This window comes from Pholis gunnellus, assembly GCF_910591455.1.
Source record: "Pholis gunnellus genome assembly, chromosome: 6".
Lineage (NCBI taxonomy): Eukaryota > Metazoa > Chordata > Actinopteri > Perciformes > Pholidae > Pholis > Pholis gunnellus.
Window position 1 is genome coordinate 3,488,735 of NC_136532.1, and position 14,731 is coordinate 3,503,465.

The 14,731-nt window shown below is 40.7% G+C and overlaps 1 protein-coding gene across 1 annotated transcript; it reads left to right on the forward strand.

Moving 5' to 3' along the window:
* The first annotated feature begins 1,303 nt into the window (after positions 1–1,303).
* Positions 1,304–12,338, forward strand: oclnb (occludin b). Its single transcript, XM_079161312.1, has 10 exons — positions 1,304–1,388; positions 1,806–1,931; positions 2,646–2,725; positions 4,059–4,776; positions 4,968–5,132; positions 8,407–8,522; positions 10,348–10,452; positions 10,677–10,848; positions 11,705–11,746; positions 11,838–12,338. The coding sequence occupies exons 3-10, from the start codon at positions 2,673–2,675 to the stop codon at positions 11,934–11,936; spliced, it is 1,470 nt and encodes a 489-aa protein (XP_079017438.1). The 5' UTR covers positions 1,304–1,388; positions 1,806–1,931; positions 2,646–2,672; the 3' UTR covers positions 11,937–12,338.
* The last annotated feature ends 2,393 nt before the right edge of the window (positions 12,339–14,731 follow it).

Genomic DNA, 14,731 nt, shown 5'->3' on the forward strand with positions numbered 1-14,731 from the left:
TTCTGTTACATCTGCCATTCACGGTTCCAGTCTAACAGCTGCCCAGCGCTGGGGTACTAAATGAGTAGTTCATGAAGTTTTACAAAAACAGTACAATAACAACCAAGCTATATTACAAATGTGTAACATAAGTACATGTTTTCTTAAGTAAGACTATAGTCTGATTGATACATTTATCTGTACATGATAGACCTGGTTAACCATTATTATGGACCATTCTGGTTTATCAAAGAAATTATAACAATCTTTTTCTGAAAGAACAATGTTTGGAGTCTTGCTTTATTTAAAATAGTTTTCAACATTTTTTCTATTAAAATATAAAGGCAACATATTGTTAAATGAATCGCAATAATTACAACTACAGAGCAAAATGGGCAGAAAGTCTTTATGTAGTGGATTGTTAATAGTGGTAGTGCAGATAAATGAATCCCTCAGTAGCACCTAGGAGGCTGTCTTACTACCAAAGAAGTGCGGCCCCAGCAACACGGAGTGTCCTTTCAAGCTACAATGACTTGCATGCATAACTCCATTCCGATGAACTGTCACCTTCTACAATGGCTGCTGTTGTGGCTCAGCTGGCTTACAGCCTGGAGGACTGGTTTTGTTGAGCTGGTTTACAGCCTGGAGGACTGGTTTTGTTGAGCTGGGGTGTTTCTTTGTTTCTTTCCCAGTATCAGGTTTAGCAACACGTTTTCCTGTAGATTTAGTTTCGCCGCAGGCCGCACTAGCATGGCAGCTTTTAGTGTCTCAAGTTATTTTTCATATTTAGCTTGTATTTAACATTTGAATGACCAAGTAAGACTTCATTATTATTTGTCACACTCAAAATCAGCATTCACCAAGTAAAACTTATTTTTTAAACAACTAACTTTAATTAGTGTATAATAGGATTTCTGATAGTTCCAAAAGTAATTGACTGTACAATTTTGTACAATTATTTTCTAAAATTGATTTTAAAACAAAGTTCTGATACTGAAGAAGATGAATGTATGTAAATCTAGGCTATTCAGATATTGATAATGAAACAAAAATATTGCCGTACGAGCTCTGTTTCATTGCTTTTGATGAACGTCAAAGCTGAATTAAAAATAAACGATTTTAATTCCAATTTGACTTTGTCTCCAGTTTAGTTAAAACCCTCACAAGTGGAACTCCAAGCTTTTAAATACCCCGCAGCGAAAGAAAGAACGGAGTAGACGGTGCTCCTGTGTAAGCCGGGAGGAGCAGACAGGTTATTCCTGTAAGGGGAGGAGCCCACGTGATCAACACACCTGTAGGCGCGTCTCTCTGTAATATCTGAGCGCGCGGTGTAGCGCGCGCCTAGTGTGTGTTTGTATTCATCACGTCAGCCTACTGTGCTCATCAGGATCACACGTTCACGATACCAGGTGGGTCATTTTCACAATTATTAGCGGATATAGAGAGCGTAGTAAGAGCCAGAGGAACTGTGTTGCCTTCTGTTCTGAGTATTTACACATTAAGCTCGAACAAGTGCTTTAAGAACAAGTGCATCGTGTAAAGATAGCAGGTTAAGTAACGCCATTTTTGAAGACAGTCTTATTTGGTTGAGCAGTTCGCTGCGTTCTGATTTCACAAAAGTCTGTTCTAGCTCTTTTTCTTTACTTGCTCATCTCTACAGCGATGACGTCATACATGGCTATTTTCAAAGGCTTTCTTTCAAATGTGAATCATGGATATTTGATTAGCATTTGTTTCTTTCCCTGTCACTTGAAATGATTTTGAATGTAACTATTAAATAGTATAGTTCACTAGAGACTGATCAACTGCTCTGTTTGTGAACACAGACTCAGTCTGTGCTCCAGTATCTCCACCCGCTGCTGCTGCTGCTGTTTCACCACAAACAAACCTGAAGCCCAGGGAACCAGCCGCCCTCCTCTTCTCTTCCTACAGACAGCAGCTCACTGCTGAAGGTAGATATGAACACATTTGATTGAAGCAAGCTATTAATCACACTCTACATTAAACGTGCATGTGGTACTTTACATCTTTCCACATATAAGTATAACAATGTAACATGAAAACAATAATTACCAGAATAACTCCCCCACAGTGTTGACATGTTGGTTTCCATTTTTAACCTGGATACTGTTTTAGTAATAACAGAAATGTGTCCATAGCCCATAGTAATAAAACAGTGTTTCACATAACATTTGATCAATTTCACTTCTTTTGTGAGGAAAAAGGCTTTTGTAGGAAAACATTTTTATATGTTTCAAAGTAAGTTTTTGCAAACACTGTTGTTTTGGTGTCGATACCAAACTTGTCCTATTGGCTCTTGTATTGGAAAAACAAGCAATACAGTCAGTACCAGTACAACCAATCAAATCATCTGAAAGGTCTGCACAACACAACAACAACGTCAAGTCTTTGATAGATCATCTGAATCTCTTTCAGTTACCTGCATCATCCCCTCAGTGGTACCACATGGTAGCTGTATATATTTGAGAACTTGTTGCTTGTTACAGAAGTCTGAATATTAGCCTCAGATGCTCCTGTACTGAGTTTGGTGGTAAATCTGATGGATATCACATTGGATGACCGCTGCATTCTGGCACCACAAGGAAGTTGATCGAACATCAGTAGCTGTTTGATTTTTATTTATATATATATATATCTTTTTTTAGCAGGGTGAGCTCCAGTTGGATTTCAGTATGCCGACCGACAAACACAAATCCTCAGGGCACAAGCCAAGTGACGGCAAACAGTAAGTTGACCTACATTTATCTGCACCGTCCTCCTCATGTCTCAGCCACTATATATCTGTTTACACGTCCAAAAGGGATGCAAGAGGGGTACCTCGAGCGTCACAGTTTCACACTGACCCAGCTCTGGTGAGGAGTGAGAATGTGTTGAAAAGAACAACCAAACAACCAATCATCAGATCTCTGGGTCGCGAGTAGAGATGATGTGGATCGGGTACATAAAGCCACAACCATTAATGAATTATCAGAAAATCCATTGGCAACTATTTTGATAATTGATTAATTATTGAAGTCTATTTTAAAGCCAAAGTGCCAAAAATGTAACGTTTCCATCTTCTCATATGAGCATTTGTTGCTTTTCCTTTTCCTCTGTTGTAGTAGATTGAATATCAAAACAAGCATTTGATGACCTCACTTCGTGCTCTAGGAAATACTATTTTCTGATATAAATATCTCTAGTCTTTAGGCCTTACGGTATTGTTGTAGTTTATTTTATATGTAAGCAAGTGGTCTCCACATATTTAACACTATTACCCTGCAGCATGAAATATCTTTTGGGGGGACGTCCTTCTCTTTTAGAGAAGCACTTTGAATGCTGTGTGGTCGAATGAGTTTAGCGACTGAGGATCAGAAGATCAAACATTCCAGCTCCCTCTAGCACATCATTCTGCCCGTCTTCAGTCATATGTTGTGCCTTGTTTAAGTGTGAAATAAAAAGGAAACATTTTGGTTATAGAACTATTTAGTTCATTGGAACTATTTATTGATGGAAGGACATTACACAGCATCTCAAAGGTTCTGTACAATAGACGGAACAAGAATACAATAGACCGTATGAATTCCATTGTTTTCTTTATAATTCTGCTTTTTACTGTAAACCACGCTACATGCTTGGGTTGAGTGTTGAATGTGTGCATTTCTGGTAACATACAATCTTAAAATGTAAATGAGTCATCTTTACCTTTTTATAAAGTGCAGCAGATGTTTTTCAATGCGTTGTTCATTCAAAGATGCTTCTCAGCTTTTTTTAACATTGCTTTTGAGCTGATGTTGTCACATGTTGTTCCGCGTGGGTTCAGGTCACAAAGCGTTCATTAACAAAGTGGCCATGTCGACCACATGGCTCAGTATCCAAACATCTGTCCAGGTCCAGCACTTCTGATAAAAGGCACTTCTGAAGTCGCTGGTTGAAGATCAGCCGCCCCGTCTCCTCAGTCCAAATTCTTTCACGTGTGCCTTCAGGACATTTCAATATCATATGTTTAAAGCTTATTGAGAATTGCATCATATGAAGTCTGTTGTGTTTAACACCTCCACTCTTCTCTTCTCCTGCAGCCATAGCAGCAGACACAGGCACAGTGAGTTCAAGTCCAACCCAGCCTATTCCTACTACCAAGGAGTGAAGATGCTTCACTTCTACCGCTGGACTTCACCACCTGGAGTAATGAAGATAATAGGAATCATCATCATCATCATGTGTGTGGCTCTGTTTGCCTGCGTGGCCTCCACACTGGCCTGGGACTACGACATGAGCCTCATGGGTATGGGAGGTGGTTCTAGCTTGTTGCCAGGTTATGGCGGCTCATACGGTGGCGCAGCCGGCGGCTCATACGGCGGCTCATACGGCGGCTCGTACGGCGGCGGTTATGGCAACTCGTATGGAGGCGGCTCTGGTGGCGGCATTGGTGGCTCCTATGGCTACGGAGGAACACAAATGAATCCCGCAGCCGGCAAAGCCTTCATCATCGCCATCGCTGCCCTGACCTTCATAGCTGTGCTCATCATATTTGTGTTGGTTGTTTCGAGGCATAATACTGCCCGCTCACCAAAGTTCTACCTAGCAACCATCATCATCTGTGCCATCTTGGCATTTCTAATGATCATCGCTACTATCGTGTACCTGGTGTCGGTGAACCCAACAGCCCAGTCTACAGGGTCTGTCCAGTACAGCCAGGTCCAGCAACTGTGTGCCCAGTACCAGACCCAGACCCAGGCCCAGGGCATCTTCCTCAACCAGTACCTCTACCATTACTGTGTGGTGGAGCCCCAAGAGGTGGGATACGCTTGCTTTTCACTTTCACTTTAACATTGCTGACCATTAACCAACAAATTATTCGGTGTTCTACTGCAACATTTCCAATGAGTCGTGTGTTAGCTCCCACCTCCAGACATCCCTGTTATTTACTATTTATCTTCGTGGATGTGATTTCGGCCCACTGACGTGGAGTCCTGTTGTTCTTGCAGGCCATAGCTATCGTCCTGGGCTTCCTGGTGTTTGTGGGTCTCATCATCATGCTGGTGTTTGCAGTCAGGACTCGCACCAAGATCAGGCGCTGGGGCCAGGATCGCATACTCTGGGAGGAAGTGAAGGTTGTCAATAATGGTGTCCACAACAGCGTCGGGGAGTGGGTGAGTGTGTGTGTGTGTGTATGTGTTTGGCATCTGAGTGACTTTTTGTGTGAGAGCAAAAGCCTGGATCCACTTAATGTGCCTTTATTCATCAAACTAAGACTAAACCAAGTACATTAGGTCAATTCAACTAATTACGGATAGTAGTTTTAAACCGTAAAACACAATCAGTTGTCCATGTTGAATTAACCTGGTAGCCGATTGGTAATGAAGGCTGTTTCCGGGTAAGGCTCACGGGATAGGGCCGTGGTGAATCAGGGAAGGACACGTCGTGACTGCTAAGAACCAATCAGGTAGTGAACACGTGATCTTTTCCAAATGTATGCGTTTACACCGTCCACACGATAAAGCAACCCCGGAGTTCTCAAACTCCTCCGTTTTCGGTGCTTTGAAAACTCCAGCGTAGTGTGGACGCTCAGTGTAAACGCAGCAGAACAAATGCGTTTAAAATGGAAACGTAGTCGTGTGGACGAGGCTTTGACAAAAAAATAACGTGGAAATAAATAACGGTTATTTTAATTTTATTCTTTGCACAGTGGACACTCTTTCAAAGGGAACGGCTCTTATCTTGGAGTTTGATGTGATACTGACACTGAAAATAGCAATAAAATGTCAACAAGTGTCTTTATTCTTGTTTTCTATAGTTTTTGTATATATAATATAACTATATATAAAACTTTATAAGCTGTAATATCAAATAGCTTTTGCGGCTCCAGACACATTTTATTTGGTGGCTCTTTGGATAGTAAAGGCTGCCGACCCCTGAACGAGACAAAAGCCTGTCATTAACAGAATTATTCATGGCTTTGCTAACAAGTGTGGTACATCTACACCACACCTGTTACTGGAGGATTCCCCCAGAGGGCATCACATAGAACTCACACCATATAGCGTTCATTTATGGGGAACTTATCTTTCCTTTGCCGTTGTTTGTCTCTTTATAGTGTGGTGAAGATTTGACAAGAAACTATGCAAAATGCTTTTCTTTTTTACAAAGATGTTTGTGTAATCTGTAAACAGACTTTAAGGGCTTACACAGAGACTTGAAGGAAGTGGGCAGAGTCTCACCTACTTGTTGTGGCACATTCTTTAAGAGAGTGTAATGTGTGCGTGTGTGTGTGAGGCGAGACATGGGGCAGGGAGGGATGGTTTCATTTGTAGTTTCTGGGTGTGGTCTGTTAGATGATGACGTGCTGTGTTGTGAGGAGGATGTGTTCTAAAAATAAAAAGTTATCCAACAACTATTAGAACCAACAACATCTAAACAAAACTGAATTCATAATGAGATGTACAAAAGAACATGAGAACAAATCTGTGTTCTTATATTTCCAGTAATGACATCCTCATTATAGGAATCCTCCAAAAAAAAAAAGACTAATGTTTGTGTTTTGAGGACAGTGACACAAATGAAAGTGTTAACCTGAAAACAATTCTATACCTGCATAGTTATCATTCCAGGTGTGAGAACTTTCCCAGCAAAGCATTCAGACGTGACATTTCAGCAGTTGTAGTGACTGAGAGACGTCGTCTCAGGCTTCCTGCTGATGGTAGTGATGGTATCGGTGATATTCAAGCATGCAGCGTGAAGTAGAGGAACTGGTTGGTCCTGGTGAATGCTGCACACAACCACAGTGTTTATCCTGTGGAGAGCACAAGGTGCTAGAGCAGGTATGAGAGGAGCCTCGGGCAAAGCAAACTTCTGTATGAGGAAATGGATTCTAACAATGGGCTTCGTTGCAACAATTGCTGAAATCAAGCAAAACGAAAGAACAAAACAAAAAGCCCAGAGTTTTTAAAATCTAAAACGGGTGTGTTGTTATAACTATTATATAAATAATAGTTATAATAAAGCCACAGTCAAATTCAAGAATGCAGGTTTTGCATGTACATACATACACTAAATATGTTCACTTGACACGACAAAGTGTAAAGTAATTAAAGTCTTTCAAAGTGTCAGGTTGTGACATGTTGAAAAAGTCGAACAATAATATATTTCCCCTATAATAACATGGATGTTAAATATATTACTTTGGTGGTGTATATTGCACTTTGATTAAGTTGTGAGAGGCAGTTAAAAATAAAAGTGGTCAAAATTGAAGAAGCTGAAGCTTAGACATCCGGACATTTATCCCAAGCTCCAAAAACACTGGATACACTTCCCATAATGCACTAGATAGTTAGACCCTGTTCATTAGAATCTCCATACATGTGTAACCGACTTGGAATGGGCATTGAAGGACACAACTCAGGGGATGCTTTTCCAGCATTTATTTGCTGCAGATAACAGTACAACACACACACATTGACGTCTGGTCTCACTCTGCACCTCTGCTCCCCGAGCGATACAAAACACCATAGTCAGCAACAGCGACATCAAGTGGACAAAATAAACAGGTGCATGGTGTGGAGTGACCTAACAGAACCCGCGAAAACTATTACATTAAACAAAGGAAAATACATACCTGCAGAAAACAGTACAACACACACATTGACGTCTGGTCTCACTCTGCACTTTTGCTCCTAAACATGCAAAACAACATCATTTACACCGGGAACGACCGCCGAACTCTCTGCGCCGCTACGCCTTTTCTTTACATGACAGGGCAGCCTGACGTCAAAGCAAAGGCGCCAAAAAGGCTAAACGAAACAGCCACAAAACCTATACTTTAACAGTCAAAAAGGCACGTAACAGCGAGATAATGTGATCAGCTTAGCAGTTTCTATAGTGCGTAAACAGTTTCATTCCCGAAGAAACCCACAAAACAGTGCATCAACATTCTTACCCTCAGCAATACGAAACGCCCACTGTGAGGGGAAAGACAGCATACGGAAACTTAGGAGGTGCAAAAAAGGTGAGACGTTAATAAATAAATAAAATAACGCTAAATAAAAATAACTCATTAAGATCAAATTTACATACTCGACACAATCGTTAAATGACAAACAAAATCCAACTATTACAAATCGTAAATACGAAATAATAAAGTACATTTTGAACTCTGTTACACATGCTCACTCCTTGCCCAAGCTCTGATGACATCACCAGGCGTATCTTCTGAGACAAAGCTCTTCCTGAGCTACAGGAGCACACATCCACCTATTTTCACAGGCTCATGACTACATCACTATTTAACTGATCTTCATCGGTGTCCTTTTAAGAATTCAAGTTGTATGAAGTTTGATCAAAACTAAGCTTGGAACTATCTCTATCTCTACAGTGACATGTTTTCTGTCAAACTCGAATGAGCTCGAATGACCTTTTCTGTTGTTTCAGGTGAACAATGTGTATGGTGACCCAGAGGCGCTGGTGAATGACCCTAATCCCATAGTGAGAGGGTCCAGAGACTATGTGGACCAGCTGGACCACAACAAGCCTCTTTACCTGCCAGGGTAAGCTAAGCATCCTAAGGTGCACCTCCTCTTGAAATGAAGCCCAATGAGTTTACTGTGTTTTTGTGAACTCGGTCTGCTCTGAGCTTTTTCTAAGGTAGAATATCCTGAGCGGGTATGAAGGGACAATGCCCATTGATGAATAACAAAAGAATGAAATGGGTCAGAGTAAAACAAGATGTCCATTTTTCATATGAATACGATACTAAGGATAGGTCCAGATAAATAGGATGGCCATCACTCTGTTATGTACTTTACACTGTGAATTATATTATTATGTCTATATCGTATCTTTATCAGCTATTATCGACATACTTATTTTTTATTTTTTCCCTGTCAAATTTGCCTCCTACTCTTATTATTTGTTGCTACCACTGTATTATTATCTTTATTATTATTATTATTATTATTATTACTTACTTTTTACTGACCTAGAATCGTGTTTCGTGGATCAATTCAAGCAGCAGCTTACTTTCCTGCTATTACACGTTATAAGCTTGTGAGGTTTCGTTAACGGGCATTTCTTAACAAATTTCCCCCTGGAGATGAATAAAGTATCTATCTATCTATCTATCTTATACCTTAATCACAGTACTAATCTATACCATCTATGAGAGTCGGCTGGCTGTGTTCATAGCAGATCTAACTTCGCAGACAAAGACCAGCACATAGGGGACAGCAGAACAAAAGAGCGTTTCGTCTTCAGATTTCTAATTGGTTCATCCCCCAACCTCCCACTCTGCTCTCTCCCATCCACAAATACAAATACGTTTTGTACATCGCAAAAGTCAAGGTGTGCAGATTTGTCACTTTGTGATGCAAGAGAGCACGTCTGCAAAGTTTCAGTGACCAATTCAAGAGGTTGTCATCACTGAGTTGTGGTTGTACAGTTAAAAACATGTTACACGTTTGCAGCTGTCATTGTATTTAAGTGAAAAATTAAAGAAACATACATTTGTTTAGTAATAGAGAGCAGATGTTCAACTCTGTCTTTTATTTTTTTGTTTGGTTGTTTATGTTCATAAAAGACAGAAACAACATTTCAGAAGATGTGTATTCATCCTTCAGCTCTTTCACCTCACTCAGAAGCCGTCCTTCTCATCAGAACACTGTTTGCACTTTAGTTTTCTCTTATCATGAAACTACCGACTACTGACTACTGACTACTTAGTCATGTTTTTATCTATACAATGGCCCTAATACGCCATCTTATGTACATAGCTTTAACAAGACAATAATGTGTTGCTGTCTAAATACTTCCACTCTCATGTTTATGGAACATACATTTAGAAAAAGAAATTCTGGCCTTTTATTAACGGTGTTGTAATGACTTGCTTTGAGGAAAAGAAGAAACCTACAAGCCACTGAGGGGCTTGTATAGCAGTACAGGTGTCACTAATGCTCTACTATGCACCATCAGAACAATCACTTTGATTAAAGTACATTGCTGCATGTGGAAAAAGGGGTCCGCACACAAAAAATATATAAATGTCATTCGTATGAAAGGCAAAACAGTCAAACTATACAAAGTAAGCAAAGTCAATAGAAAATTGAAGTGAAGTGAAAAGAGCTGTGCAATGTTTAAAATACAGAGATGGAATGTATACAGTACTGACTTAGGTAAGTGCCAAAGACATTGTATAAAAATATATATGCAATGTTCAAATAATGATGCAAAATGTCTGTTAATGTAGCGCATCAATTCAGATGTTGAGACTTCACAGAGATGCAGATAAAACACTAAACAACGCTGTAATGGAGGTGAAATAAATGGTAGTCGACAAAGGCTGCGACAAAATGTGTAAATCAATCATTCCTTTTGCAGAGACTCAGACATCAGCAGTTCTGTGGGAGGCCTGAAGCCCAGGCTGAAGGACTATGACCCTGGTGTAGAGTCTGGAGACGACCTGGAGGAGAACGACTTTCATGTGTGAGTGGATGTGAGGGGATGTGATCGCCAATTATGATTATGAAAAAGCTGCATTAAGCTTCTTTTTTGTTGCAACGGTTTTTGATGGGAGTTGGTGTGCATTTCTTTACCAAAACTCCATCTTCTGTGTACACTAACCACATGTATCTAATAGAGGCTATTGCTAGTAATGGCTAGTTGTCACATAATACATTAACCACATTTCATTCTGTGCTCCTCTGCAGTTTGTTTCCTTCCATTGTGGATGAGCAAGAGCGTCTGAACTACAAACGTGAATTTGACCAGGAACACCAGGAGTACAAGAGCCTGCAGGCTGAGCTGGACAGCATAAACCAGGACCTGGCTGACCTGGGCAGAGAGCTGGACCAGCACCCCGAGGGCAGTCCACAGTTCCTGGTGAGTGTGGCAGGGCCAGTTTGAGTCAGTCTGCGCTTCTTCAAAGGACTCCTCTACAATGTGTGCTTATGATTACAAATAGAAATATGTTAAGATAAAGATAAGAAAGTGGTCAAGTAATGAGAACATAGATAGGAAAATGATTCCTAATTCCCTGGTTATGAGTTTTAAATATTTATCTAGGACTACAGACAAAAAGTTAGCCTTCTTAGCTACCTTCACCATTTGATTTGTTAAAGCTAAGCTCAGCATTAGCCTACATTTAGTCTCAGTTTCTTATGCTAGATGTGTGGACCATGTGGGTGTCTTCATATGCAGAAAGTGCAACGGGAGAATTATATGACTGATATAAGGCTGAAGAGGTAAAGCGGGTCGTCCATTAATTGTAAGATCTGTGGTTCAATCCCCGGCTCCTCCAGTCCGCATGTAGATGGGTCCGCGGGCAAGATACTGAACCCTAAATTGCTCCCGAAGGCCCTGCCATCAGCGTATGAATGGGTGTGAATTGGTCAATGTTGATATGTAGTGTGAAGCGCTTTGAGTGGTCGGTAGATTGAAGAATGAAAGTCGCTGAATAAATGCAATACAATTACCATTTGCCATATGCTGATGTGCGTTTGATTCATTGTCATTTAAACCGAATTTCCCCTAATGTTCCTGAAAATACAATAACAGTGAATGTTGGCATATAAAGTTATATATGCCATTGCCAAATTCAGACAACTCTGATTGTGATGGCGATTAGACGTTTTGCACCAAAAATGAGGGTCATGGTTTTAGAGTGTGAATGAAATTTGAGTGTGAATTTGGAATGGTGCTTCAGCGTAGCCATTGACCACTATCTTTCTACTCTCAGGATGCCATGGACGAATACACCAGACTAAATAATCTCAAGAAGGTAAGAAGTTTGCAGTAAATGCAGTGTTGTTCCAAACAGTCCTCTGAAAATAGAGAAGGGGTTTGGTGAATAACATTGAATTGTTTTGCAGTCCCCAAACTACCAGATTAAGAAGAAGAGGTGTAAATATCTCCGGTCCAAACTGTCACACATCAAAAGAAAGATCAGCGAATACGACCGCCGGCCATGAACCTCCACCTCTGACCCATCATGAAAGGAAAGAGACACATTTGTTTTTCGGTACTTTTTGTTCTTATTATAGACCTTTGTCATTGTGGGTGTTACGAGGAAAGTGTAAATAGCTGATGGCTCGGTCCCCTTAAGGTGGGCCATAAACAATTGTCTTTTAATGTGATGAATTTCATTTCTGATTCTTATTCAAAAGCAAATTAACAAATCTTCCCACCATGTCAATATATATTTTTACTACACAAATTTTTAATTAATGGAATTCATGCTTGTTCGACTGTTTTCCTGAACTGATGTATGCATCGTGGTTTGGTGTGCAATTACAAAGTCATATCTGTTTGTTATACGTTTTGGAGAAAGCAGGAATGTAAGATTTCAATAAAGAAAAGTTAGTTATTAATAAGCTCATTGCATTACTGTGTTTGAAATAACATCTTAACATGGGTTCCACCTGTCATGGTACTTGTGCTGGTATTATACTTGTACTAGTAGTAGTAGAAGGTGTAACTCAGTGGTGGGCCGTCAGGGCCTGCAAGGCCTTCTCTGCTGGCCTAAACAGAATCACAAAGTTATAGCTATTTTATAATTTAATAATGTTTCTTAAATACACATGTATTATAATTTATAAAAATATTTTTCCCATTATCTTATTTTCTCATTGCACAGCTACTGTGTTCCTCAGTTGCTCTGCTTCAGTGCAGCTTGTTTTAAGTAGAGCTTTCATCCAATCAGATTTCACCTCTGTGTCTCTAGGTAGAAGAGAGGCCCCAGGCCTGCAGACTCACCAGTGAATCCATGTGCAGTTTAAGTGAATGGGGACGATATGGTTGATTGTCAGTGTTCAACCAATCAGATCTTTAGTTTGACATGTTGGGCGTATTCTTTGATGCGCCAGAGCAGCTTACTGGCCTACAACTATGTCAGCATTAACACACAGCTCAGTTTTCAGGAGCAGCGCTGCAGTGAGGTGCAGTGCGTGCTGTGATTGGTCGAGCACGTGACTATTGTGAAATGAAACTTAACTTGCTATGAGCTTAGTTGGAGGAGTAAGAGTTCTAATTGAAAGATATTGAAGAAATTATAAAAAAATTTTAGTTTTGCTTGGTGTAGTTTATTGATTTTTTTACCTAGCTTTGTTTCGTGAGAAATGGTCAGTCAAAGCCACAGCTGGCAGCCCTGACTCAGCAGGAAAATGATTTGTATGAATGGTATTTCTTGCTGACAGCGTCGGAGAAGCGTTGCATATTTTATGGCTGGGTTTGGGGCTATGCTATGCTAACCTGAGGACACCATAGCATTTGAAAACTTTTGGAGAGACTCGAGTGGATCTACAACTCAACGAACACGTTTGCAGGGAAACATCTCCACAACCGCGGCCCGACGTGCGGTCAGCGCCGGCCGGCGGGTGCACCAGTGGAGGTGGGATCCCGGCCCCGCTGCGAACCTGCCGCAGCAGACCGGTGAAATACAACTGGGGAGGCTCACTGGCTCCATGAATCGAGAAGGACTTCTTACTGGAACTGAAACGATGTACTGGGATTAAACTCTTTAAGTTTCGGTAAGTCACAAACTGCGTCAGTTTTTTTACATAGTAACGTTACTACTGTTCATTTGTCTATCGTGTCGTTTTCATGAATAGTATTTGAATTGCTTGTGCTCTTGTGTGGTGGAATGCGTGGATCCGCCTCAGGTTTGCTGGATTGATGCGTCATAATGAGGTTATTAGGAGGTAATTCAACTGTAGTAGGACAGCACAGAAGGCCCAGGTATAAAATGCACGGCCCGCCACTGGATAACAGTAATTCTCAATCCATGTCAGTGGGCATTAGTATAAATGATCTGTCCAGAGCTTCTACATGAGAATCAGGTTAAATGTTACAATGAATGCTTCACACTAAAATCTAAAGAGAGCTTCAAATGAAAACAGTGTTAAATTAAAGTGTTCAAGTAAAAGCAAATGACACTACTGTTTTGTTAACTTTCGTGTAAGTCCAAATACAATCAGCAGGACACTGCAGGGAGTTGAACCCCATCCCAGTAAACTAGTCTGTTACGTTACAAACACTGAAGCGCATTCACACACATTCATTTCCTTAATGATCTTAACAGGTTTACATTTATGATTGTATCGGAGGTACACTCAAAACATTTGAGGCTTAAGACCTGGCAACATGATCTTGCTACGCTGCTGGTCAACGCATGAAATATCATCTAACTCGTGCACGCAGTGTGTGAGCCTGAGCCGGGGATCGACCCTCTGATTGAAAGACGGCGCTGCTCTACGCTTAGCCACGGACATAAAAGTCTGTAATCTGCACTTTGTTTGGAAGCTTTAGTATTTTAAAAACGAGCTCTACACATTATGATAGAAATATGAGAATGATAGTATTAGTGCAAAAATAGCTGTCCATATTTACATGATAAGCTGCTGATGCATTTAGGGGTCAAAGGTCACAGTGGTCAAATTTGCTAAATAATGAAAAATAAACAAACAATAACAGAGAACATGTTTGAATGAGCCGAACGACACATGAGCAGCTTGTTCAACGCTGGTGTCTCTAAATAACACATGTAGTCCAGCTGAGGAGACGAGCCTTTCTCAATACTCGTACTTCTCTGTACTTGTGAACTCGTGGACTTGTGAAACGTCATCAGCCTCAGCCCAAGTACTGTTCCAATTCAAAGTTCACATCGAGCCAAGCACGGTCCAAATGCCCGGATGTGGCTCCGCCCATTTTACCGGGGATGCATCGGAGGTGACTTGTCTGTACTTGGGACAGCCAAATATCCCAGAAT

Coding starts and splice junctions, on each gene's coding strand:
- oclnb (XM_079161312.1), top strand. CDS start 2,673: ATGCCGACCGACAAACACAAATCCTCAGGGCACAAGCCAAGTGACGGC. Junction 4,777..4,967: donor GTGTGGTGGAGCCCCAAGAG/GTGGGATACGCT, acceptor TTGTTCTTGCAG/GCCATAGCTATCGTCCTGGG. Junction 10,849..11,704: donor AGGGCAGTCCACAGTTCCTG/GTGAGTGTGGCA, acceptor TTCTACTCTCAG/GATGCCATGGACGAATACAC.